The sequence below is a fragment of the Protopterus annectens genome, chromosome 4.part1 (assembly GCF_019279795.1).
Source record: "Protopterus annectens isolate FY-2018-M chromosome 4.part1, PAN1.0, whole genome shotgun sequence".
Lineage (NCBI taxonomy): Eukaryota > Metazoa > Chordata > Ceratodontiformes > Protopteridae > Protopterus > Protopterus annectens.
The window spans coordinates 814,893,483-814,920,851 of record NC_056734.1 but is presented as its reverse complement, the minus strand read 5'-3'; the positions used below and the strand labels follow the sequence as shown (position 1 = coordinate 814,920,851).

General features: G+C 41.0%; 1 protein-coding gene across 1 annotated transcript in view; it reads left to right on the top strand.

Annotated features, from left to right (window-relative positions):
• Positions 1-27,369, top strand: part of DGKD (diacylglycerol kinase delta) — a 1,200,459-nt gene that overhangs the window by 860,855 nt on the left and 312,235 nt on the right. Inside the window, exon 11 of the mRNA XM_044070581.1 lies at positions 1,668-1,807. Coding sequence (XP_043926516.1) covers positions 1,668-1,807 — 140 coding nt within the window. The remainder of the gene's footprint in view (positions 1-1,667; positions 1,808-27,369) is intronic.

The following is a 27,369-nucleotide window of genomic DNA, read 5'->3' as shown; positions in this document are numbered from 1 at the left end:
AAGATGAAGCTGCCAGGTAACAGGAAAAGAGGGAGGCCTAAGATAAGGTTTATGGATGTGGTGAGAGAGGACATGCAGGTGGTTGTTGTGACAGAGCAAGATGCAGAGGACAGGAAGAAATGGAAACAGTTGATCTTCTGTGGCGACCCCTAACAGGAGCAGCTGAAAGAAGAAGACATAATTCCATATATTTTTAACATTTTAAATACTACATTGGATATTTTGAGTGTTTTAAATATTTTCACGTCGTACATTAATATTAATAGTATTCAACTACAAGAATTGTTTGATCTTTGTTTATAGTTAACTCAGGGGTTATTATGATGTGATTTTTTTTATGGCTTTTAGAATTATTATTTTATTATTTGTTGTTAGATTACATCATTTCTTTTTTTCAGTTCCTGTGGCTATAAAAAGTTTTTGAAAAGCATGTTACATTTGAATCTGATGAAGTCTTGTCAAACAAGATGAAAGCACTTATTCTATTTTGTTTGTGGGAATAAAGTACTTTTTACATCATTTAAGGGAGTTTTTATGGTCTAATATTCATCCAGCCCGACTTGCAGAGGTGTTTTATGTTATGAAAACTACCAGAAGTAAGAATGTTTTTCTTTTGGTGAACCCACGCTTGTAACGGTTATACTGTTTGTCCTAAAATTTGTAATGCCAGCACTTATTAGAGTATTTCATGATAGGTGCCGAGGTGGCATAGATGTTAAGTGCTGTTGCTTTACAACACTTATTTCTGCAATTCATTTACCATCTTGGTGCTGTCTTGTCTTCTGTGCCATCTGTTTGTCCTGCCTGTGCCCATGTAGCTTTTCACTTTGGTTTCCACTCACTTTCTAAAGAGATGCACACAAGGGAATTAGTCTTCTCCATTGTCTGTAGGTAATGTGCTTGTTTTGTGTGGTGTGTGTGTCTGTCTGTGTCTGTGTCTGTGTGCGTGCGTGTTGCGATGGACTGACCTTCCATCTAAAACTAGTTTTAGCTATACACTGTGTTGATTACCAGGACAGGCTCTGGCCTTGATGATTTTGAGTAGGATAAAAGTGTTATTGGAAGCTGAATAAATGCATGAACATAACTGGCCATTTTTTTTTTGTCAAATCCAGTCCAACTTGTTGTTTTGTAAATTGGTATATACAAAGTGTGCTTTTAATTAAGATAGCAAGATGTTTCATTGCAGTGATAAAATTTGTCAGTTTGTTAACCCCACTAGCTGAAAAACAATGAAAAGTTGACAGTCACAAACACTTGTTTATGTTGTTCTGTAGTAAACTGAGAAAAATAGCACTGTTTTAGTTTCTTATTTTGTAAGATTCTGTATTAGGAGACTTTTACTCATGCTGTTTAATATCTCAAACAAATGCATCTCTGCCTATTTTTTAACCAGGAAAGTGCATTGATCACATATGCCTGTATTCATAGGTGGCTTTGTTAAATAACTTTTTTAAATGTGGGCAGTGTATGAGTGTTCACCGAGGAGCTCAAATATAGTGTGTGGAATGAAGCTTGTTAACAGCTCTTAGCCTTTACCCTCCTTGATGTGCTGTGAAATGTTTAATCAGAATTCGAACAATCTTTTGTAAATTTTCATTTAATGAACAGCATTGAAATGAATTACCGGTTCCAACGTTGGTCTGTGTTATGTTTATCTCTTTCAGTGCCAGATAGGAGTGTTGCCACTTGGGACTGGGAATGACTTGGCCCGTGTGTTGGGGTGGGGTTCTGCATGCGATGATGATACACAGCTCCCGCAGATATTGGAGAAACTTGAAAGGGCTAGCACAAAGATGTTGGACAGGTAAGTAATAGTTTATGAAGAGGAAGCAGGCAGAGTATAGTTTGTCTTTTGACATTGCAAAAAATGTTATCTAATCAGCAGATGGGGAGTGATAACACTGAGAAATGAATGGTGTGGCGGAATTATATTTTTAAGATTGTGTACTGGGGTGGCTGGTGACTTGGGGACTGGTTAAAAAAAAGTCAGTCAGACTTGAGGTGAGCTGACTACAAAGACAGGTTTGGGTTCCAAACCCTTCATAGATTTTCTGCTGCCAAGCTGAGCTCTTCTGTATGGGCTTTAGAGGATTGGCTGTTCTATTGCTAGGCAGATAAGTTCCCCTTGTGGGAAAAAGTTCCAATTAAGACTTGTTTTGTTGTACTTTCCTCTTAAGGAAGATTATTTGTAACCTAGATGTTTGTGCTTGAATGGATTGTCACAAAACATAACTGTACTTTTAAAAACAGGAACTCACATTTTTCCTGTCACTTTGAAAAGTTGTTTCAAGTAATTGAAAAACATTTTTTTTCCTGTGGAGAATTTCTGTTTATTTTTACTATTTGGTGCTGACAAAATTTTTTTTTTTTTTAAACTGTGCTTTCGTGTGGAAAACTACTTTTAAAGACTTAACATTTTTACTGGCTCTCACTGTTTGCTGCTTTTGTTTCCCCCAGGAAAGAGTCACCATTTTTGACTTGCCTTTCCAGCTGCAAAAAGAAAAAAGTTAAGAAAACAGCCCATGCTGCCACAGTAGGCTACCAGTTTGCTTCAGCTACACGTGGGTGACCATGCTTTATACATATCTTGTTAGAGCACCCTTTTTTTTTTTTTTTTTTTTTTTTTTTTACCCCGGATCCCTCTTGTGCAACACCTACAGACACTATGGACCAGGGGTTAGTCAGGCTGTTGGGGGTCGCTTCAGTGGGCAAAGGAGAGCCACTCTTGTTAGTCCTGGGAGAGGGAACAGGCAAGGCTTCCTTGTTTAGTCAAAATGTGTCCATCCCCAGGGAAGCTGCTCCCACCATTAATAACACTGTTGACCCTATTTTTCCTGTAAAAAAGAAACAGGAAATTAAACCTATATCTACACTTCTTCAAATTTCCATAGATAGGAGTATTTTACTGGGTTTGGCTCAGGGTTTGATTCATGCTGTTGATCCTTCTTATAAGGTGGTTTCTGGTAAGAGAAAGAGGGGCACTTGTTTTCCTAAAGACTGTCAAGATTCTGAATCTAGACAAGAAAATGACGGGACGAATACAGGGTTTTCTCCACAGTTTTCTGATTCAGACTTGGAGGACAGCTCAGTTTGAGACTCTTTCTCTGTGGGTGTTTGTCTTTCTCTGACACTGTTTTCAAAATGTGCCAGTTTTCAGTGGGAGAACTCTGAGGTTTCTCAGTTCCTCACAAATTCCTATGAGCTCTTAGGGAGGGAATTTCCAGAACCTTCACCCACTCCCCAAGTTCCGTCATCTGTGGACGTTGAGTGTCACTGCCAGCAGTTTCCCTGATAGTCAAGTCTGCTGACCCTAAAAACGACAGATAGCATGTATAAAGTTTGTCAGTCTTTTATGTTTTTATACATTTTCCCATACCCGACCCAGTGGCTATAGCTTTAGTTAATCCTACTGCTGCTAAACATTTGGTCATTTCCATTTGTACTCTTTCTAACAAGGATGGGAAGATCATTTGTAAGTATGGGGAAAAAGTGTTTACTTCTGCAACTTTAATTTTCAGAATTTTGAATTGTCAGGCTCATAGGTTAAAGTTAATTCTGACTAATTGTGAAAGTATGAGGAATGTTTTGTCTGCAGTTACTTCTTGTGAAGAAAATCTGATTTAAATAATTTATTTTTTCCATTGTACAAGCCACTGCTCACTGTTTCCAGTATGTGTATGACTCAGTTGATCCTTCTTCTGGGGCTATAGCCATTGGTATTGTTTTGAGGAGGTTTACCTGGCTACATTCTCAAAACATGTCAGATGATGTGAAAAACAAGATTTTAAATTCTCATTTGGACAGAGATTTAGTTTTCAGACCCTGTGCAGCAGAAGTTATCAAAAAGTGTGATGAAAGGGGATATGTTGATACAGGAAATCTCTTAAGATTTTTCAGCCATCCTTTTCCAGATTTTCTAAGGAAATCTCTAACCCTCCTCTAATTTTGCCAAAAAACAAAATAAATAGTCTCAACAAAATGGTGGCAAACAAATGTTTAAGAATAAATGGCGTAGGGGTCCCAAAAGGAATTCAGGAACCCCCCCTTCATAACCAAGGACAGTTCAACCAGACAGAATGACTATTTAAGTGAACTTTTCCCCTCCCTCCCACCCTGGCAGTCCCTTTTCCCCTCCCTCCCACCCTGGCAGTCCCTTTTCCCCTCCCTCCCACCCTGGCAGTCCCTTTTCCCTTCTCTCCCACCCTGGCAGTCCTTTTCCCTACCACAAAGTCAGAATTTTCACTTTTCTGTTTGGAAACAGATAGTTTCAGACAAATCAGTTCTGAAGATCATTCATTATTGTTGCAGTTGACAGTGGGAGAAAATCCATCCTTTTCAGTGGGTAATTCCTCATCTGTCAGACCAGACTATTTTATTTCTCTCCGTCCTTCAATATATGCTGTCCCAGGGAGTGAATCAATTCCTCCCTCCCAGGTCACAAAAAGTTTTTATTCAAGGATGTTTTTATTGCCAAAGAAAGAAAATGCTTGGAGTCCATTTCCGGGTCTTTATTTCCTAAATCTGTTTGTGATATTGTCCAAGTTCAAAATTATGTCACCTCAGAACCTGTTACCTCTTCTTCCTCATACAAGTTTCCTGGTTACACTAGATTTAAAAGATGCTTATAATCACATCCTTAATCATCCATACTTCAGGCGTTTCGTAAGATTTTGTGTGTCTGGATCACATTATCACTCTTCTGCCTTACCCTTTGAACTATACTCTGCAACATGAGTGTTAACAAAGTGCTTAGCTCCAGTTATAGCTCATAGGGTTTCCGCATTTTCCATATTTAGATGACTTGCTTATTTTTGCAAAGTCTTTTTCAAAGTGTCAGGAATCTCTCACTTGGGCGAGAGATCTCATACACAGGCTGGGAATCCAAGAGAATATTCAGAAGTCTGAAGACTCCTTCACACAAGATTGTGTTCCTGGGATGTCCTATCTAAATCTATTAAAAGGGTTTCTCACACTGACTTCTGTCATTGCAAGGGAGTACCTCAGGATTTTGGGTCTCATGGCAAGAATGATTTTCATGATACCCCTGGCAAGATTCCACATGAGAAAGCTACAATGGTAACTGAAGTCTCTTTGGTCCCAGCACCAGCATTATTTGTCTTATGTCCTAGTGCTTGGGTTTGTCAGATGAGAAATCACCAAATTGCTCTAAGTCCTGGTCTCCCCTTCTCCCCTCCCTGCTCCAGAGTGGTCAGTCACCACTGATGCCTCAGACTTTGCCTGGGAAGCAGTTTCAGGAGGGTTAAAAGAGCAAGATGCATGGAACAACAAGGATAAAAGCAAGCATATAAATACAAAAGAAATATTTGCCCTGATCAAGGCACTCAACTCTATAAATTATCATTGGTGCCCCGGACCTCTTCAAGAAGTTTCAGGCAATACCACAGCCATGTGGTACATCAACAGGCAAAGGGGGACCAGGTCCTATCCTGTTTGTAGGCTAGCCATGTTAGCTTGGGATAAAGCTTCACAGCACAGTCTCACTGTACAGATATCCTACATTTTATCAGAGCAAAGCTGGTGTTATACAAACTGAGCATGACAAGGTCAGACCTACACAAATGGAAACTACATCAGGGGTCTTCCAAAATTTGATCCATTTGTGGAGAGTTCCTCAAGCAGACCTATTTGCCTCCTTTTTGAACAATCAGTTGTCAAGATTTTGCTCTAGGATTCCAGGCAAGAAGGCCTGGAAGACCAATACCTTTTCCTTTCCTTGGACAGGGATGTTCCTGTATGCTTTTTCACCCTTTTCACTGATGTCCATGGTACTTCTGATTATTCAAAAGGAATCCTCCACAAAATCATTTCAGTGACTGGCTTCTGATCCAAGCAACAGTAGTTTTCCCTTTGTTTGATCTGGACAGGGGCAAGTACCACAGACTTCCTCACACTCTGAATCTACTCAATACAAGAACAAGGATGTTTGATACACCCTGACCCCAATCAACTTCAGATGACTCCCTGGATGATAGGGTCTTAATTTCCTTTAGGCACCTGTTTATGGAGATCATGCAATAGGTACTAATGGAGGCAAGGTAGCTGTTAATAGAAAATCATATATTAGCAAATGGAAAAAGGTTTTCTAGTTGTGACAACAACATAACCAGCACCCATTCAGTGTTAGTTGTACTCTGATTTTACAGTATGTGTGTGAGTTATTATCCCATTGCCTTTCTTAGTTCTTCATTAAGGTTCACTTATTCATTTCAGCATGTCTGCCTCCTCTGTCAGTGCATTCTCATGTCAAAATGTTTTTGAAAGGGGTTTTGCATAAGAGGCCTTTAATAAACCCCTCTTCTTTGGGTCTCAGTTTTGTTTAGAGAAGCTAACACTTGTGCCATTTGAACCAGCTGATCTCACTGACTTGAGATTCGTAACATGGAAAACAGTTTTACTGATTGCTTTGATATCTGCAAAAAGAGTATCTGATTTGAAAACTCTTATGGTAACTCAACCTTATATCATTTTCTACTTGGACATGGTTTCTTGAAAACTAATCTTCCTTTTATGCCTATACTGGTATCAGAGTTTACTTTAATTCAAACTGTCCATCTCCCCATTTTTCTTTCCTCACCCCAAAGCTGAGGGAGAAAGGTATGCCATACTTTGGATGTCCACAGACAGCTGATTTACTTTCTTGATGGAACTAAATCTTAAAGATCTTCAGATTAAGTGTTCATTTCTTGTGAAGGTAAGAAGGGACAGCCTGTGTCAAAAGAGACAATTCCCAAATGGTTGCCTCAAGCTACTACCTTTTGTTATACTCAGTACAGCAAAATATTCCAGGCAGAGTTAAGGACCACTCTACTAGGGCCTTGGCTTCATCTATGGATTTTTGGAAAGAGTTGGATTCTAAAAGTGGTCTAGAAGCAACAATTTGGTGTTCTATACATGCATTTACAAAGCATTATAAGCATGATTCCTTCTCTAGATCTACATCAGGCTTTACTTGGGCCCATTCTCCAGGGTCTCCTGGACTCTACCCCTTCCACCTCCCATATTTTATTATTTATTTTTTTATTGTATTTTACATTTGTTAACCAGGTAGATTCCGGCTGGGCAAATAGCCTGTTTTCAGTGGTGACCAGGGTAAATAAGTTCCATAACAATAGTACAAAAAGATTACAAAAAATTTTAAAAGATTTACAAACAATATACAAAAGTTTGACAGTTGCCAACGATCACAATTTACAAAAAGGGAATGTAAAACAGAAAACATTGCATTTCTTAAGCCTTACTACCATACCTCGCAACCATACCGAATTACTCTGTTATTACTGAGTTTTTTGGTCCAAATAATGGGGTGCCATGATTCCCAAGTGGCACCCCTTCATTTCTGACTTTTCCCAGCTTTTTTTAATTGTTTTATTTTTAATTTTTTCCTGTCTTTTTTAAGCTGACGTCATCACTTGTGCAATGATATCAGTTCCGTCGAGGCTACCAGCCTGTCGGAATTGAACTCAGACCCAGTGCACAAATTTCTGGCTGACTGGCTGGCTCTGAATGCATTTCCACTGAATCTGTAAGCGGGAAACAGTCATTTCAAATGGATTGCGAGCATTATTTGGTATTATCTGCGAGCATGACCTTCTCTTTTGAGTTATTCAAATGGATTGTGAGCGTTTTTTGGTATTAACCTGACTGAAGTAGAAAACATTTTTACTATTTATTCTGTGAGGAGAGGATTCTGAAGTAGAAATGCTGTGTGTGTGTGTGTGTGTGTGTGTGTGTGTGTGTGTGTGTGTGTGTGTGTGTGTGTGTGTGTGCCTCCAGTGGTGGCTAGAGGTACTCAGGCTCAAACCCTGTACATTGAGCCTAACGTCCCTAGCCGCCACCACTTGTGAATTTATGCCTTATATTTTTTTATCTGTTCCTCATAAAATCTGTGGTTTTCAGGATTTTTGTGGCAAATCACTAAAGGATTGAATTCACTAAATTACAGGTGTTTGAATTTAAGACTTCATATTCTTCAGAAAATAAATGGTAACACAAAATCTTTTATTCTAACAATTTTCTAAGTTTATAAGATCAGCATTAGAAATTTGTCCCAGTTTTGGGCCTGCATTCCCCCATTATTGGCTTTGTCCAGTTTTTTTGTGCTAAGAAGTTGAGAGCTATGGTGAGAAGTGAGAACTGAATTCACTAAACGATAGCCATTTAATTTTCAGTCTTCCTATCTTTCAGGAAACTGCTGATTTGGCATAGTGGTATGTTGCTCTGACTGTAGTGCACAGTGTCCTGGGTTCAAGACTTGGCAGTGAAATGATTTGTGGTAACACAACATTTTATTCTAACAACTTTCCAAAATGTTTGCCCCCCCCAAAAAAAATGAAATTGAAAATAAGTGCGAGAAGCTGTGCAAGATGCCTATGGCTTACACTACTGTAATTCTATATATATATATATATATATATATATATATTTATTGTGTGGGCGCGGAAGTAGACTTTTATGATTGGCATGTTCTGATGTTCTGAATTGGGCAGTTTTGTCATTATTGGTTCATGCATTTAGTTTCATTGCCTACTGGAAAAATGTTCAAACAATAAGTTTAAAATGCACTGTGTTTAACAAGTGTGCTGTATTATACAAGCAATATAATTTAATAAATATTATACAAGGAATATAATTTAATAAAGTCAGAAAGGTGCATCAAAGAATGCATGTATGTTTCTTGTTTTATGTGCAAGGGGCCAATGATTTGAAAACAGCCCAAAGGTAATCTTTATCCACCACTGGCCATATGCATTTTCTTTGGATGTGGTGTGTGGGTTTCAATGCTGTTTCAATGAATGTGAGTTTCAAGAGCAGAGAAGTTTTAATGCCAAGTCTATTTTCATTGAGAGACAGTATTGCTTTGTTTAGCAGATGTTTATTAGTGTTTGTGCATTGTGCTATAAAATGTAAAAATAAAATCCAAATAATCATTGTAGAAGTAAAGCAGTATGTACACATTAGTGTTTATGGTAAATGGGGTGAAATAGACAGGTAATGGGACATTGGAATGGCTGCAGGGGGACTCTGGTGCCATATTTTGGTTGTCCTTCAGTTTGCGTTTTAAAGTTGGTGTCCCACAATCCCATTGGAGTGGGTGGGTTATATAGTTATGTATGCAAATTTGATGTTCATCAGCATGCAGATTTGTACCCATTTTTCATGGGCCTTGTCCAGATTTTTGATGTTTCCAGGTTGAGAGGTATGCTTACTACAGACAGTAATATGAAACTCATTAGATATATAACTAAAAACCATAGAGGTATTTTCATTTGGTAGAAGTAAGACAAGAAGATAGGATAGAAAACATTTTTGAAGGCATGAGAAACTAGCCAGGAGTATTATAGGAGCATGGCCATTGTTGAGTAAAGTATTCTTTTAGGAGTTTTTTGAAGCTATGACGATCTGTGCTTTTTAAGATATTCTGGGGTAGTAGGTTCCACTGTTTCACTACTTTGAAGGAGAAGAGAGAGTCATCAAAGTAGTTATGGGACTTTGTAACCTTGAGTATAAGTTTATCAGATGATCGAAGGGTCCTGGGGTTTGTATTTAGTTGCACTAAGCTGGAGAGTGCAGGGCAGTTTTCAGGTTTGTGGATAATACTGTGGGCAGTGGTGAGCTGATTGAGCAATAACAGATTGAGAAATTCAAGTCAGTGTAATTTTTGAAGAGCAAGGCAGTGATGGGTCCTGTTGGGTATATTAGCAACAAATTTTGTTATAGCAGGAATCTAGTAGATGTAAATCAGACTTGTGCAGGTTAGTAAAAAGTTGAGAACAGTAGAGAAGAGTAGATAGGAGGTGGGATCTGGCTGTGACTAGTCCTGCATTTTGAGTAAGGTAAGGTTTGGCCCACTATAGAGCACTAATTTTGATGTGAACTTTCTTTTTGAGTGATATGTGTTTATTGAACGTTAAGTTGTTGTCTATCATGACACCAAGTAGTTTTGTTTGGTTAACTGGTTCTATTATAGTGCCATTAGTGGAGTAGATGGAAAGAGGAGTGGTTTTGCTTTGGTTTTCCTTTTAGATAAGATCATTAATTTTGTTTTGTTTGAGTTTAGGATGAGTTGAAGTTCATTTAGGTAATTTTCAATATTTAGAAATTACTTTTGAAGTTTATCATGGAGTTCTTGGGGTGTGGGAGCAGAGCAAACAAGAGTAGCATTGTCAGCATATTGAATGATAGAAGCAGATTTAGTGGCAGTGTTTAGACAATTTCTGAATATAATAAAAAGGAGAGGGCAAAGGTTGGAACCTTGAGGAGCCCCAATAGAGACAGGGAGGAGTGTGAAGAGTTTATTATTCCATTTAGTTGCCTGTTGTCGATTAGTAAGGTAGCTAAAGAACCAGTTGAGAGCTGTAGAGTTGAGGTTGAAAGAGGCTAGAGTGTTGAGTAGTAGTTGGTGGGATACTGAATCAAAAGCTTTGGACATATCAAGGAATATAGTAGAGACTATTTGTCCATTGTTTTGGAGGAGGTTGATGTAGTTAGTGAAACTTATGAAGGCTATGGAGGTACTGTGTTTTGGCTGGAAGCCATGCTGTGAACTAGATAAGAGGTTATTTGTAGTGAGGTGGTCTAGGAGCTGCTTATGGATGCATTTCTTTAAGATTTTGGCTAGGGGTGAGAGAATGGCAATTGGCCGATGATTAGAGAGATCTTTAGATGTGCCTCTCTTGTGGAGGGGTATGATATGGGATATTTTCCATAGTATGGGGACATATTGTTTTGCGATGGAATGAATGATTGATTAGGAGAGGTACGGGATAGGCGATGGAGCTTGCAGCAGTTTTTAAGAAGTCATTAGGGAGTCGGTCAGTTGCTAGACAGGTAGGTTTTAGTTTTGATAAGGAGTTTTTTTAATATAAGAGGTTTGTATGGGTTTTAAAGAGAAGTAGTTTGGTTTAGAGTTAGTAGAGGTAGGCACTGTTAGTGATTGGTTAGATTTGTTGTTTAAAAGTGAGGTGATAGTTGTGATGAAATGAGAGTTAAATTGGGAAGCTGTACATTCGGTGCGATTTATTGTCGATGGTGCAGGGGTAGAGATTTTGCCAGGGTTAAGGAGGTAGTCAAGGTTTTGTGGGTTATCCGTGTTTTGCTGACTAGCTAGAAAATAAGATTTTTTGTCAGATAATATTTGCTTCTTAGTTGTTTTTTAAGAAGTTTAGCATCTTTGGTTATCCAAGGTAGGTTTTTGGCTTTGGAGCAAATTTTTCTTGTTGGAGTGAGGTTATTAAGGATGTTGAGGAAGGTATCATTAATATATTGTACAGCTTGGTCTAGGTGACATGATTTTAGAGGTGACCAGGGGAATTTAAGATGGTGGGGAAAATTTATTTTGTTGCGTATGTGTTTGAAAATGACATTACAGGAGGAATGAATGTGTCTCCTTAGAAGAAAGGTAGGGGAGTGATCACTGAGAGAATTGGAGATGCACCCAGCCTGGTGGGGAAAGTTGGGCTTATTGGTTAGTATCCAGTCTAGAATAGATTCTTTCTTAGTGTGTTTATGGATTCTCGTGGGGAAGTTTATAGTTTGGATGAAATTGAATAAATTGATAAAATTGGAGAGGTTGTCAGATGAGCAGGATAGCCAATCCAAGTTGAAATCACCTAGCACTATAATTTCTTGGTTGAACCACCAAGAATGATGCCACAATATGAAGACAAGATGATCAATTTCAACAATTGGCTTAAGTACTGGTGTCATTCAAAGGGGATCCAATGCCTGCCAGCTTCGGATGATATGCTCGACAAGCCGCGATGCTTCGCTAGGGACGGCTTGCACCTGTCAACCCTGGGCTTTCGGATATTGGCAAAGGCTCTTGCTACCCCCATAGTGTCTTTTTTAGGCAAGGCTCAAAAGACAAACCCACCTCCATTGGTATCACAAGGGATAAGAAACTAAGAGTAATGCTACTCAACGCCAGAAGTCTAAACCTCAAGATGCACGCACTCGAAACTCTCCTTAGCATGGAGAACATCGATATCTGTGCAGTAACAGAAACCTGGTTCAGGGCTCCCGAGAGCACCCCAGCACTACCAGGTTATACCTCATACCATGCTTTTCGGCCCCAAAACTTGGACCGAACCACAAAAGGAGGGGAGTGTCGATATTCATGAAAGATACCCACACCTCCAGGTTGGTGGCAAAGCACGAAGCATCAGAGACTATCCATGTGCAACTAACAGTGGGTAAAAATGCCTTCCAGTTTATAGCCCGCTACAGACCACCCTCCCAAACCCAGGAACCCCACTCGGCCTTCCTGAGAACACTGGAAAATATGAAGGTCTCTCCAAACACCATTATATTGGGCAACTTCAACTACCCAAACATAGACTGGGAGCATTACTCTAGCTCCAACACCCTACCCCAAAGGTTCCTAGAATTTATAAACTCAAATGCTATGGAACAACTTTTTACCACTCCCACAAGAGGGGAAAACATACTGGACCTGATCATCACCAACATGGGGACTCTATGCTCCAGACCAGAAGTGTATCCCTCACTGGTAAGATCAGACCATAAACTATAATCTCACTGGATATTCACATCCCGACCCCACCCCCTGCCCAGAAAACCACAGTGAGAAACTTCTCTAAAGCAAATTTCATACTCCTCAAAACTGAGGTGGAATCCTTCAAAGCCCCCGGGCCTGTGGAAAATACGGCCCAGACCGCAGAATCCGTTATAAACGCATTCTATGAACACCTTCAGGAATGCATGGATCATGCGATCCCAAATAAAACCAAGACCCAATCCTCCAAAGGCAGACGTCCTGTCTGGTGGACCCCAGCCATAAACAAACTATACAATAGAAGGAGGAAGCTACTAAATGATAGAGCAAAATCCCAAAAAGGGAAGGCATCACTGATCAGTATTAGCAAAAAACTACGGGCACACATAAAATTGTCTAAGGCCAGCTTCGAGAGAAAAATTGCACAGGACACTAAGGATAATCACAAGGCTTTCTTTAGTTATGTTAGGAACCTGGGTGGTAATTCCCAGATATGCTCAGAATTAGTCCAAAATGACAAAAAATACACCGAACCCACAGACATTGCCAACATCCTAGCTGACAGGTTCAGCAAACTCCCAAAAGGGCAAATATCTATCCCAGCAGAGTGCTGCCCCCCTGACATCTCTGATGCTCGGGTAAGAGCCGCCCTCTCCAAAGCAAAAAACACAGCATCAATGGGACCAGATGCTGTCCCGGGCTGCGTCCTACATGAACTCCAAGAAGACCTAAACCCAAACATAAAACTACTGTTCAATCTCAGCCTTACTACAGGATATGTGCCCAAAGAGTGGCGTACAGCAACAGTGGTCCCTCTCCATAAAGGTGGTCCCTCAACGGATCCTGGAAACTATCGCCCCATAAGCCTGACTAGCTTGGTCTGCAAAGCTATGGAAAGGATCATCATGGACCTCATAAATAAAGATATTGGGGACCTACAAACACTGGATCCTACCCAGTTCGGCTTTGTTAAGGGCAGATCCTGCCTCTTAAACCTGGTTGATTTCTTTGAAACAGTCACCAAAGCCATTAACGAGGGGAAGGTGGTCCACACAGCCTACCTGGACCTCGCAAAAGCCTTCGATACAATACCCCACTCGGGCATTATAGATAAGCTCACCAGCTTAAATATAAACCCCTATGTCACTAGATGGATTGCAAACTGGCTCAAGGACAGAACCCACATGGTTAGAATTGCTGGAGCCATGTCAGACTCCAAACCAGTTACAAGTGGAGTCCCACAAGGCTCAGTCCTGGGACCTCTCTTGTTCGGTATATATTTCTCGGAGGTACAGGCCAACACGGAAGGACTGTGGCTGACCAACTTCGCAGATGACTGCAAACTGGGTGCCATAATCGACTCTCCAGCCAACACAAGCATCCTCCAAAAGAGCCTCATGGAAACAGACAACTGGTGCCAGAGCCATGGCCTCAAGCTAAATGCCAAAAATTGTATAGTCATCCCCTTTGGCAAAAACAAAGTGCCCACAAATTACCACATAGGTGGTAATCCATTAAGTACAGAAGAAGTAATTAGGGACCTGGGGACCCAAGTTGATAGCAATCTCTCATTTGACAACCATGTGGCCAAAGTGGTTAGAAAAACATTTTATATAGCCCACCTAATCATGAAGGGATTCACATCTAGATCAGGGGAGGTCATCGTGCCTCTTTACTCATCCCTCATCAGGCCCATAATTGAGTACAATGACCCTTTTGGGATGTACCTTACCAGACACCTGCAGCAACTGAAAATACCCCAAAAGTACCTCACCAAGAGGATCAAAGGGCTCAAACAGATGCCATATGCTGCCCGGTTAAAGAAACTCCAGCTCTACTCAGTGGCATACCGCCTGTTCAGAGGCGATCTGTGCCTGACGTATAAAGTCATGCCCAACCTGGAATTAATGGACATGCTGCACCTCAGAAAATCCAAATCCCATCGAGCTACGCGCTCGAGAGACTTGAACCTCAGCACTGAAATAAATAGGACATGCTGGCGGGACAGATTCATAACCCAGAGGCTCCCTTCACTCTGGAATAAAATCCCAGTCCAGGTTAGGCAGAGTCCCTCATTGACTCTCTTCAAGAGGAATCTTGATGAGTGGATGGGAGATCATAGGTTTACCCCGGGTATCACTTCTGTGTCACTGTTAGACAGAGGCACAGTATACTAACCTCGAAAAAGGGCATAGCAAAATAAATTTAAAATGGGTGGCGAAAGCCAATCACATTCTGGCTAGGCTTATAAATGCCCTAGGGCAGATAGCCTAGTATGAACCTATGAACCTATGAACCTATGAAAGTAGAGGATGCCCAAGATAGAAGACTTTCAGTGGTAGGTAGGTGGCAATAATTATGATGGTTTTATGTGGATTTACTTCAGATCGGGTGGTTAGAATTTCTGCTTCTGATAGATCTGGGGAAGTACAGATTAATTTTTCACTTTTGAGGAAATTTTTATACATGATGGTAATGACTCCACCATGCTTGTTCAGCCTATCTTGTCTAATAACATTATAACCACTTGTAAGTATTTCTCATCTGTAATGTGGGGTTTTAGCCATGTCTCTGTAATAATTACTATAGGAGGGCTGCATGAAATTCACTAGTTTTTTGTGATACTTCTGAGGTTAAAATTAGTTATGAGTAAGTCTGAGTTGGAATTTTTTAGGGGAAGAAGGTGGAGGGTAGTATTAGCAGGTGTAGTGGGTGTTATTGGGTGGGGTGGGAGTAGCTGTGTGGGTCCTGGGTTAGGATGCATGTCAGCTTGGAATTTGATTTCTGTTAGTGAGTGTAGAAGGAGAGAGAGTTTGAACTTGTATATTAGTTGAAAGAATTCTGGATAGAAGGAGGGTTTGGGGGTGTGGACATATTTATAGTGAAAGAGCAATATGTTAGAGTTAGTGTAGTGGTTAAAACAGATGTGAAAATGGATATTTGGTTTTGTATGGTATGTAATAGTGGGGAGTGTAGGAGAGGGGGCAATGTGTTATGTTTGATGTGGTGAAGGTAGTGGAGTGGGAGGTTAGGTAGAGTGTAATAAGTAGGAGAGAGTTGCTCAAAAGAGTGGTGATAACTGACATGGTGAAAGAGTAGGGAAATAGGAGAAAAATACGGGTAGGTAGGTGTCTGCAGTTTAGTAGAGAGAGAAATGTACTGATACAGTGATGTGGAGACAGTGTTATATGAGACAGTAGGGGAGAACGTGTTATATGAGGGAATGAAATAATGCCTAAAATAAGTATATTTTAGAACTTAAAAAAGTAACCCAACATACTTTGCAGAGAAAAAAAAGATCCTGCAAGGTGAGAGATAACAGAGCTGAATGATGAGCGATTTTTGTTGCAACCGTTTATTCAGTATGCAGGACTTTTAAACAGTACACTGGCAGTATGGAGACGAAAAAGACTAAGCTTGGCTGTTATCTGAGGAGAGAAACAAAAGATAGATGGAGGTATTTTAGAGAGGACAGGACGAGCACCTCAAACAATATAAACACAAACTGTTGAGACTACCACATTAGCTTTCACTGTAGCACAGTAATTCAAATGCAGTGCAACACAAAATGTAGCTTTAAAATGTCGTTAAAGCTAACAATAAATATACTTAGAAAAAACATAGTTAATACAGATGTACAAACAGGCTGAAAACATTTGTTACATTCCTCTGAACGTAGCAGAACACATGGCCACAGCTAGACAGCAGGCTATTTATTACACCTGTTGCAGTGAGCATTATATACTAAAGCATAATTGAAATCTATGACAAAAAAAATTATGAAGTCACTAAGAAGAGGTAAAACAGTTAGCAAACAATAGCATTAACCAGTGGATAAAACATACAGCAACATAGCTTGGTCCACTGTGAGACAGCTAAAACTACTGGAGTGGAATCAGGCATAAAGGTATATAGTGCAGCATTTACAATTAGTGAGTCTTAAAACACAGAGCAGACATCTAGCCAACTAGTCTAAATAGTTGTAATCACAAAATTGCTTGAACCAGGCATAAAGAATACAGTGCAGCATTTACATAATGAGTTTTAAAACACAGAGCAGACCTCTAGTCAAGAGGTCTAAATAGCTGTAATTACAAAATTATTTGAACCAGGCATAAAGTATACAGTGTAATAAGTTAGGGTAATTACCCATGTAGCTACTGCAGTAGTGACCAAATATGATGAATATAATACAGGTGTTCTTCATGTTTCACTGTTGCAGCCCTCAGTTGGCCCGAATACCAGAGGCGTAGTATTTCTGCTTCAGTTGCTGTCGCTCCAGGACTAACGTCAGGTTGTCAGGGCTATAAAAACAGGCAGCAGACGCCATTACATTAGTCTTTCTTAACGAGGAGCCCAAAGCAGAAGCAGTTCACATGAGTGCCAGTCGGCCGCTATCTGAGTTTTTCATTTCCGAATTGAAATATCAGCAACATACCATGGAACTCCTCAAACAAAAAAATATCTTCTTTCCCTGCTTGTGCAGAAAATAGAGTTACAAGAGTTAATGCATTCTGCAAGTCAAGTTACTAAGCACACCTTACAATGTGGTTTTGATGCCCTAGAAGCATCTTGTAGGGCAGCAGTTACTGGTTCTGTACTTAGAAGACATGCTTGGCTTAAGGAACAGACCTTGCCAGACCATGTCAAATCCAAATTATTGGATGCACCCTTGCACAAAGACAACTTATTTGGCACCAAGGCAGAAGAGGTCCTAAAACAGATGGAAGAAAAAGCTAAATCTGTGCAGACAGTTAGATTTCTTACAGGTCCAGCCACTGAGGTTCAGGAGGCATTGCCTCTCCAAGCACTGGTCCCTTTCCTGCCCCGGTCAGCTCAGCCCAGACCCAGGGGAAGCAGACCCCCCAGACAACAGCCCCAGGGAATGCAGAGATCTAAGCAATGGAGTTAGTCCTCTTCAAAACCAGGTAGTGCAAAGCCACCCTCTTATGGTAAGAGCTCACAATGACTTTACACTTCCACCCCTTCCCTCTGCCCATGTACACGTACCCCCTAGGAAGAAAACTCTCCGTCCACACAAGCAACTGGGCCACAACTACTACTGACCGCTGGATGCTCAACATAGTGTCCCAAGGATACAAATTTTATTTCCACACTCTGCCAACCCCAAAAGGGTTCCCAGATCTTCCCTCAAACCAGTGGGCAGAGGCCAAAAAGCAAGTCCTTTCCCTCCTCTCTATGAGGTCAATAGAGAATGTTCCTGCAGAATAGACAGGCCAAGGTTTCTACTCCAGACTCTTCCTGGTACCCAGAAAAGAGGGCACATGGCGTCCCATCCTTGAGCTATCCATTCTAAACACCTTTCTGGTGATACCAAAATTCAAAATGCTCACCCTCCAGCAGCTTCTTCCTATGCTTTCCAAGGATGCTTGGGTAGCCACCCTAGACCTAAAAGAGACCTACCTTCACATCCCAATCAGGGAATCATGCAGGAAATACCTACATTTCAGAGCAGGATCACTGCACTTTCAGTTCTCTGCGCTTTCCTTTGGCTTATCCACTGCTCCCAGAGTTTTCGCAAAAATGTCCCGCTCCTGCCATTGCTTTTTGCAGGCAAAGAAATATTCAAATTTACCCATATTTAGATGACTTCCTGATTCAGGCAGACAGTCAGGAAAACCTGCTAAAGCACCTGACCTTTGTAAAGGACCTACTGACCTCCCTGGCGTATATTATCAACGAAAAGAAATCAAAACTAGTACCCACGCAAAAGTTGTATTCCTGGGAGCTAGCCTGGACACAGCATCTCAGATGGCATTCCTTATACAAGAAAAACAAACCTACCTGACAACCTACTTATTATTTATTTATTAACATTTGTTGACTGGGAAAGTCCACTGGGTCAGAGACCCATTTTCAGTGGAGGCCCAGGGAGAAAAGCTCCACAAGTATTACAAAAAAAAGACAATATTTAAAATACAATTAAATTATTACAGATATAACAGGGAGAAAAACATATTACAATTTATATTTCTTAGGATTTACATTAAGTTGAACTAGAAAAATCCTTCCAATAGGATGAATGTTACATTACTAGACAAGGCATGGACTAAGAAACATTGCTTTCTTTCTTAAAATTTAGGTATCCTGTATAGTAGGAATGCACTATTAAAATGTGCAGACTGGGTTTTGCAAATTATTTGGTGAAATGTACTGTTTAAGGTGGTTTGCTCCTGAGGCAGTTGCAGGATGTATTGTTAAGATAACATGTTTTTAGAGCTACTTTAAAAGTTTTTGAGTGGTCAGTTTGGGTTATTTCTTATGGAAGGTTATTCCATAGTCTAGTATGGGAGAACAGACATTGTCCTGCTCTTTTGTTGGGTTTAGTTACAGTAAGCATGTGTTTACAGGAATATCTTAGTGTTCTTGTGGGGGTATATGTTTGTAGGATTGAGTTGAGGGCAGGGCAGTCATTTGGCTTAGAAATTAGTTTGTAGGCTAAGGTTTGTTGGGTGTATTGTAGATGGTGGGGAAACTAGCCATTTTAGCTTGGTGATGGCATGGCAGTGATGAGAATGGTGTGACATTTCCGAGGTGAATTTGGCTATTTTTGTTGTAACAGGAGTGTAATTTATTACTAAGGGTTGTGTGCAGATTAGTAAAAATGGCACTACCATATAGAAGGGAGGGGATGAGTAGTGTACTGGCTAGTTTTATTTTGGTATTTTTATCCAAGTAGAGCTTGTGGTGATATATTTTATCTAGTTTGAAATAGGTTTTCTTTATTGCAGTTAGGATGTGTGGTTTGTATGTGAGTTTATCTATTGTTATACCTAGTTGTTTGGCTGTTTTCACTAGTTCTATTTCTGTGCCATTTTTAGCAAGGATTTTGAAGTCATTGTCAGGTGATTTTCATAAGTTGTGCATTAGTAAACCATGATTCGATAGAAATAAAGGCCTGTTGTGTTGTTCTCTCAACTACCCACCAGGACCCAGTTATCCGCAAGGAAAATCCTGCAAGCTCTGGGATTCATGGCTTCTTGCATTCTACTCATTTCATATGCCAGACTGCATATGAGGATACTACAATAGTACCTAAAAAGCCTTTGGTGTCAGCATTCTCAAGACCTGGAAACTCTTATACCAGTGATACCTTGCCTGAGGAAAAATTTTCTTTGGTGGGTAGCAGCATGCTACCACAACAAGGGCCTTCCTTTCTCACTACCCCATGCCACCCAAACCCTCACCACAGACTATGCCTGGGGTGCACACCTGGACGGCAGGTGCATTCATGGCCAATGGAGCCCAAGTCAAATACATCTGCACATCAAAGAGAGTTGTTTGCTGTTCAGCACACCCTGACAGCTTTCAGACTCCTACTCTCCCCGGGGCCTCTGCTTATCGAAACAGGCAACACCACAGTGATGTGGTGCATCAACAAGCAGGGAGGGACTCACTCTTATCCTCTGTGCAGGCTCGTCATGACCCTTTGGCACATGGCCGCAGCCATGCACCTACACCTGTTAGCACAATTCCTGCCAGGCTTTCTAAACTCTCTGGCAGACAACCTAAGAAGAAACCTGCTAGACCCGCACAATTGGCAGCTAGACCAAAGAACCTTCACCCTTGTAACCCAGAAATGGGGCACCCTGAAGGTAGACCTCTTTGCCTCACACTCCAATCATCAGCTCAGCAAATTCTGCACCAGGGAACCTCACAGTAAGGCCTGGAAAGTGGATGCTCTATCCTTCCAGTGGGTAAACCTCTCAGTCTATGCATCCCCCCCCCCACCACTCATTTCAGTGGCACTGCTCAAAATAAAGGAGGAAAACCCGAGGACAGTCCTAATTGCTCCAGACTGGCCATGGCAGCACTGGTGCCCACTGCTGCGCAGCCTGTCACCCCTGCCACCATGTCACCTACCTCAGATCCCAACACTCCTGACCCAGAGGAATGGAGAATTCATGCATCCCCAATTGCAGACCATCAATCTGACAGCCTGGCTTATTCCCTGACCTCTACTCAAGCTGCATGTCGAACCTGCAGCTTCAGCAGAGTTAAAATTTCTCTCTTGGAAGACAGCCTTGCTTCTGGCCATCACTTCAGCTAGAAGAATATCAGAGCTACAAGCACTTATGGCTGTAGAGCCATTCATCATTTTTCATGCTGACAGGGTCTCCCTCAAGACTAACCCATCCTTCATGCCAAAAGTGGTGTCCAGTGTGGCTCTCATCCAATTCATTCCCTAACCCACAAAACAAGGGGGAAAGGATTCTGCACTCTCTAGATGTGCACAGACAGCTCAGATTCTACCTAGACAGGACTAAATCTTTTAGAAAAAACTGATTGCTAGTCAGCTTCGCTGCAGGGGCAGAGAGGGCAAGGCCATATCCAAACAAACAATTTCCAAATTGATAGCACATTGCATCCATTTCTGCTACAAACAGCACAGAAAACCTCCCCCCAAGGGGGTCAGGACACATTCCACCAGAGCAACCTCCACCTTTGCAGCTTTCCTCAGAGGGGTCATCACCAGGGACATCCTGGAGGCTGCAAAATGGACCTCTGTTCATACCTTCACCAAGCATTACCACCTGGCTATCTTCTCCAAATCCAGGACAGGCTTTGCCATTGCAGTCTTGCAGGGCATCCTAGCCAGCCCCTAGTCTTTTTGACTGCCTCCACCCTTTTCTTCAGCTTTGGGAATCAACCCAAATGTGATGACTGCAACAGTGAAACACAAAGAGCATAGTACAGTTGTGTACACTTACCATAAATGTAGATGTTTGAGTGTATTCACTGTTGCAGTCCTGGATTCCCTCTCTCCAATCCCCATTCTCTCTCTCTCTCTCTCTCTCTCTCTCCTTACAAGGAACTTTTGGTATTTACTTTCTACTGGTGGTGTTATTCCACCATAACCTATCTCCTTATTTGGGGCTCCTGACATTTAGGGCAAGAAAAACTGATGTAGTGGCGTTGGCTGCCTGTTTTTATACCTCTGATGACCTGACATCAGTCTTGGAGTGACAGCAACTGACGCAGAAGTAATACACCTCTGGTATTCAGGCCAACTGAGGGCTACCCTGGCAGGGATAACCCAAATGTGATGAACTGCAACAGTGAATACACTTGAACATCTACATTTATGGTAAGTGTGCACAGCTGTACTTTGTGTATATCAGCTTACCATAACAGTAGCTGTTTCAGTGATTACAGCTGCAGTAAAAGCTCCCTCCTCCTTCCCCTTGTTTTTTTTTTTTTTTTTTTGGTGTGCTGTTTATGCCAAGGTGTGAATACTTATTTTTAGTTGTCTTTTAGGGCTCAGCCTCCCTTTCTGTGTTGGCATTAAAGCTCTGAATGGTTTGTCTTCCAAAACTGTTTTTTTAGTCAGCTCAGCTCGAGCTGTCTGATGGGTTAGATATGTGGAAGGTTATGCCCTTGGCAAGATATAACCCCATACATACCACCCCACTCAGACCCAACCACTACCTTGCTCTCTCATAATTCACCCCTTTAAAGCTCTGATGTAGACTAGCCATTTTTATGTAACAATGTGAGAGTATTCCTTAGGACAGATGTGTCCTGTAAATATTAAAACAGGTGTTAAGGCTACATTTACAAAGAGAACTAAAATTCTTAGGCCTTTTGCAGGTCTCCAGAGATCAGATCCACTACATCCCTTTATTAAATTTGATATCCTGTGGAGACATAGAAATGCTGCAAGGGGAAAAAATGGATTTTTACTCCAGACTGCTGTTCCTAGTACCAAGAGAGAAGGAAGTTGCAGACCGACATTTTTGATCTTTCCAGAGTGACCACTTTTCTACAAGCTCCATGTTTCAAAATGGAACATTGCAAAGTCTTCTGCCTTTACTGCTCCCACAAGTTTTCATGGTGACCCTGAACTTGAAAGACCTTGACAATCCCCATAGCCAGGGGGTTCACACTGCTAAGCCATCTTCTTGCCCTTTGGCTTGTCTGCTGTTTCCAGTGTATTTACAAAGTGACTGGCTCCAGTAATTGCCTTTTGTAGGACAAAGGGCATTCATATTTGCCCATACCCAAATGATTCCATATTGTGGGCAGCATCCTTTGATCAGTGCTATAGGCATTACACCAAAATAGTTTTCAGTCCCTAAGATTTTCTTTAAACCTCCCAAAGTTGCACCTTATTCCATTAAGACATGTGCCATTCCTAGTTGTATGGCTGGACACTAGACAGCAAAGGGCATTTCTTCCCTCACTCAAGGTTCTCCTTCTGTCCCAGTATTTCAGAATAGTCTTCAAAAAATAATCATGTCAGAGACCAGCTAATAGAGCTCCCATCCTAAAAAAAATAAACAAACCAAGAACAGGACAATATCAAGGTAACACCGTTGAATGGTAGGTATCTAAATAACAAATTGCCTGACAGTGAGGCCCTCCTGCATTTAGAGCACATTTATTTGCTTGCTTATTTATTTATGTATTTATTTAGTTTGTTTGTTTGGTACCTAGGTAGGTGGACTGGTCTGTTGACTTTTTGGCATGACCTAGACTTAGAGAGCAAGAACATATGACACTGTACAGCAGTATAAATTAACAAACTGTCAACAAAAGCATGGTATAAATCACTAAAGTATATTAGTAAATCATATTATACTTTATTTTTGTTTGTGAAATATTTTATTTCACCTGGGCTGAGCCTGAAATTAGTCGGTATTGAAAACGTGAACTACCCTGGTAAACAGATAAATAAATAAATAAATATTTCCAATAACTAATCACACTTGAATTCGATAGAGAAATGTACAATAGTCATACTATGTTATATACAATATTTATATTGTGCAGGTTCACAAAGGTTACTTTTAACATTAGAAGAAATGTCTGCATTATTACTGAAACTTGGTTTAAAAATGTAGAAGGCACTCCCTCTGTTCTAGGGTTTTGCACCTGCCTCATCTTTAAACTTGGTGAGAACTGTGATAGGGTATCCCTATTTGTTAAAAATCACATTACCTCAAGGCAGATTTATTAAAGATCCACAAACCACGCTTATGGCAATACAAATCACACTTAATAGAACTATTAGATCGTAGCATGTTACAGGAACCCCTCAGTGCCCCCCTGGAAACTGTGTTTGAGTCTTAAATATACAGTGGATGAACTTCAAATACATATGGACTCCATCATCCTTGGAACACTTTAGGTACTCCTTAATAAACTAGATACCTATACCTCACATGTAGGTTATGTCCAAAAGTTCCTTGATTTCATAAACAAGAACTCCTTCTACCAAATATTCAGTGAATCCACTACAGGACAAAATATTCTACCAAATATTCAAAGAATCCACTACAGGACAAAATATTCTTAAACTAGTTATTACAGATGTAGCATATTTATGCTCATTTCCACTTGTATTCTCTTCCCCACTTACACCTGACCACAAACTGGTAGCCTTCAATGATGTTAATATCACAGTATTCAAAGTCATCAAACATTCTAAACTCCTGTTATTCTGTAAAAAAGTTTAAAAATTGAAGTAATACCTTTAACTCCCAAAATGTTGCCATGGCTGGTATTTACTTGAATAAATTCTATGCTTACCTTAATAAATGTATCAACCCGACAATACGTGACAGAACTAAACAAAATAGAAAGTTAAAGAATAAACTAGTCTGGTGGTCCACATGCATAAAAAGAAAAAAGCCTCTTAGAATATGCAACAAAACTTAAGACCAACAAATCAAGATCAACATCAAAAAATGAGTGAAGCTACTGAAAAATACTATCAGGAAAACAAAGGCATCCCATTAACTTAGACTAACATCAGAAGCTAATAGTAATTACAAATCCTTCTTTACTTATATTAGAAAGTTAAGTAGTAGTACTCAACATTGCTCCAAATTTATTCAAATTGGCACCATCTACGCAGATCTAGTAGATATCACAAATATATCAGTTAACAGGTTTTGTGCAGATTTCACCATCTGTACAAAACCCATGTATTCCAAAGGATCTTAAACTCCCTATCATCACAAAATACTAAAAGTACTTTCCAAAAAAAAAAAAAAATCGCATCCTCTGTGGGACCTGATACCTAAGCTGCATGCTAATCGGAATTAATCTTGTGCTGGTGGACCTGCTTTTAAAGTTGTTCCACATGGCTTTGTCCCGGAGGTGTGAGACGCAGCAGTTGTGATGCCATTTCACAAGGGTAGTCCCACCACATATCCCAGAAATGTCAGGCCCTTTATCTTGATGAGCCTCATCTGCAAGGCGATGGAATGGGTCATAACTGACATATTAAAAATCTTGTAAGACTTGACCCCAAGCAGTTTGAATTTAAGGGCAAATCCTGTATAATGAATGTGGCAAATAACTTTGAGAGAGTAACACAGTACATGGAGAGTGGTCATTCTGTGTATAGTGTGTCTTGACATCGCCAAAGCATTTGATACCATATAACATGCTTACGCTAAATTGGATCCAAATCGATCCCTGTATAGTTAGGTGGATACCAAATTGGCTGAGTGACAGAATCCTTGCAGTGAGGATGGCAGTTGCATCCTTTGAGAGCATGAAGGCCAACAGTGGAGCCCCTCTGAGATCTGTACTAGGACCTCTGCTGTTCAATATATACTTCTCTGATCTCCAAAATCATAAAATGAGGATGTCCGGTTAACCAAGTTTTCTAATGATCGTAAACTGGTAATCATGCTCAAACCGCCTTCTGAGATGCAGAAATTACAAACTGAATTTGCATATGTTAATAGCAGGTGTACAGAAAATGGAATAAAAGTAAATGCTAAAAAATGCAATATTGTCAGATTTGGTAAACCATCTCTCAACTCAGCTTGTATTATAGACAACAACCTACTGCAAAATTAAAATGTTGTGACGGACCTTGGAATATAGCTAGATAATTCCTTGCCTTTTCTCATTATATTGTAACAGAAGTTAGGAAATCTTTCTGTGTGGTGCACCTGATCACAGAGTGTCTCCTCTAGATCTAAAGAAGTCCTTACCCTTCTAAACTCCACACTGATCAGGCCCACCATAGAAGACAGTGCCCCCTTTGAAATATATCTTACTAGAAATATTAGGCAGTTGGAGAGACCCCAGAGATTTGTAACAAAAAAGATCACCGGCTGAAAAGATCAGAGCTACCAGGAAAGCCTGAAGGCTCTGTCCTTGTATTCACTGTCATATAGACTCCTTTAGGGAGATTGTTGTCTTGCTTTTTAGGTCTGATGTCGCTTTATACAGACAGCATCCTGACATTCAAATAGGGAAGGAGAGAAGGAAGGATAAAGAGCTGTAGAAGTAGGGCTGGCTGTCATGCTTCTGCAGGCAGGAATACCAGGGATTAATAGTGCAGCAGTGAGTGTACTTGAGTGTCTATAATTGTATTATAATTATTATTGTGTTCCTAACACAACTGTAATTTTTCCTTCCAGCAGTTCTGTGACTGGATCATTAATGTTCTCGTTACTTTCCTCTCCTCGTTATTTGTAGCCCTTTGCTTAGGGCATGATATTTCAGTGTCTTGGATGTGATGTTTTATGCATGTGGCTTAAATCATTGACATTCTTCAAGCTGAGTGGTCTTTGAGGAACTGACATAGTTATTCTGGTATAGAGTGCTGAGTGCCCAGTGCTCAGGAATCTTGCCACCATGACCTTTGAATGTATTGATGTTGTTCCATGTTTGTATTTTTTGAAAACTGGGTAACTGTTTTTGACATGTTGAGCTTCCTTTTTGATATCAGTTTGTATGCCTACATTTTTAATGCCTCTCCAGTTTTCTGTGCTGCCCATCCACCTACACACACCCTGCAGACACACACAAATAAAAACACAAAGCAGGCCTTCTTTGAGCTTTAAGTCATCTGGTATATTCAGTGTAATGATTGATCTGAAGTAGGAACTTCAATTGTCAGCAACCTTTGGGACACGGATCCGATTAGGCAACTTCTAGCTCAGCATAGATCCGAGCTCCTCCCTTTACCCATAATCCCCTACCAACCCTGACTGACCTCAGATCTAGTTTGCAGCTCTTCAAGCAACAGCTAGATTCCAGAGCTCTTGGTCAGATTTTGTGAGAAAAAGAAAGTTTTGATTTTTTTCCTATATTCTCTTTGAGCGAGTGTCTGTGTGTGTGTTAGGTTCCCCTTAGCGCTAATCTCACTCCCTTTTAGCTTAAATTAGCTTTTTTTTTTTTTTTTTTTATCTTTTATCTCTCCTCCCTGCCCTCGCTGGTCGCAGTGTGTGTGTTTGTAGTGTGTAGGGGCCTAGCAGGTGTGTTTCCTTTTAGTGATGTCGGAGGCCCCTAAAGCCATTTTTTCGAAATGCACCAAGTGCGGCCACAAGCTTTCTCCGGCTGATGGCCACACCCGGTGCGTTAGGTGCCTTGGGGTTGAGCACCTCTCCTCGGGTTGCGCGATTTGCGCTGTGTTCAACCCCAGGGCACTTAAGGATCGGAGGTCGAAGCTGATTCTGGCGGGCCTTTTGTCCCCAGACCCAGCTCCGGCCTCCGGTACTTCTGTGACCACTACCCAGTCCTCGGTAGTGGCCACTCCTGCCTCCTTCCCTCCGACCGGGACTCAACCTCCCACTGCGGCTCCGGAGGAGAGTGAGGCCAGGAAAGAGAAGCGGAGGGAGAAGCACCTTAGTAGCGGGCCGAGGACTCCTCCTCGGCCCCGCCTGCCAAACGGGCTTCTCCCTCCAGGGTCGCTGGTTCGCCTCCTCCTCGGATCCGATCCCCTTGCTTCTCACCAGGACCCGAGGAGGAGGTAACCCGGTCCCCATCGAGGTCATCGAGGCAGCACTCCAGGCCTGCCTCGGTGGCCTCCTCGAGGTCCACCTTCAGTATGTCAGATGCGG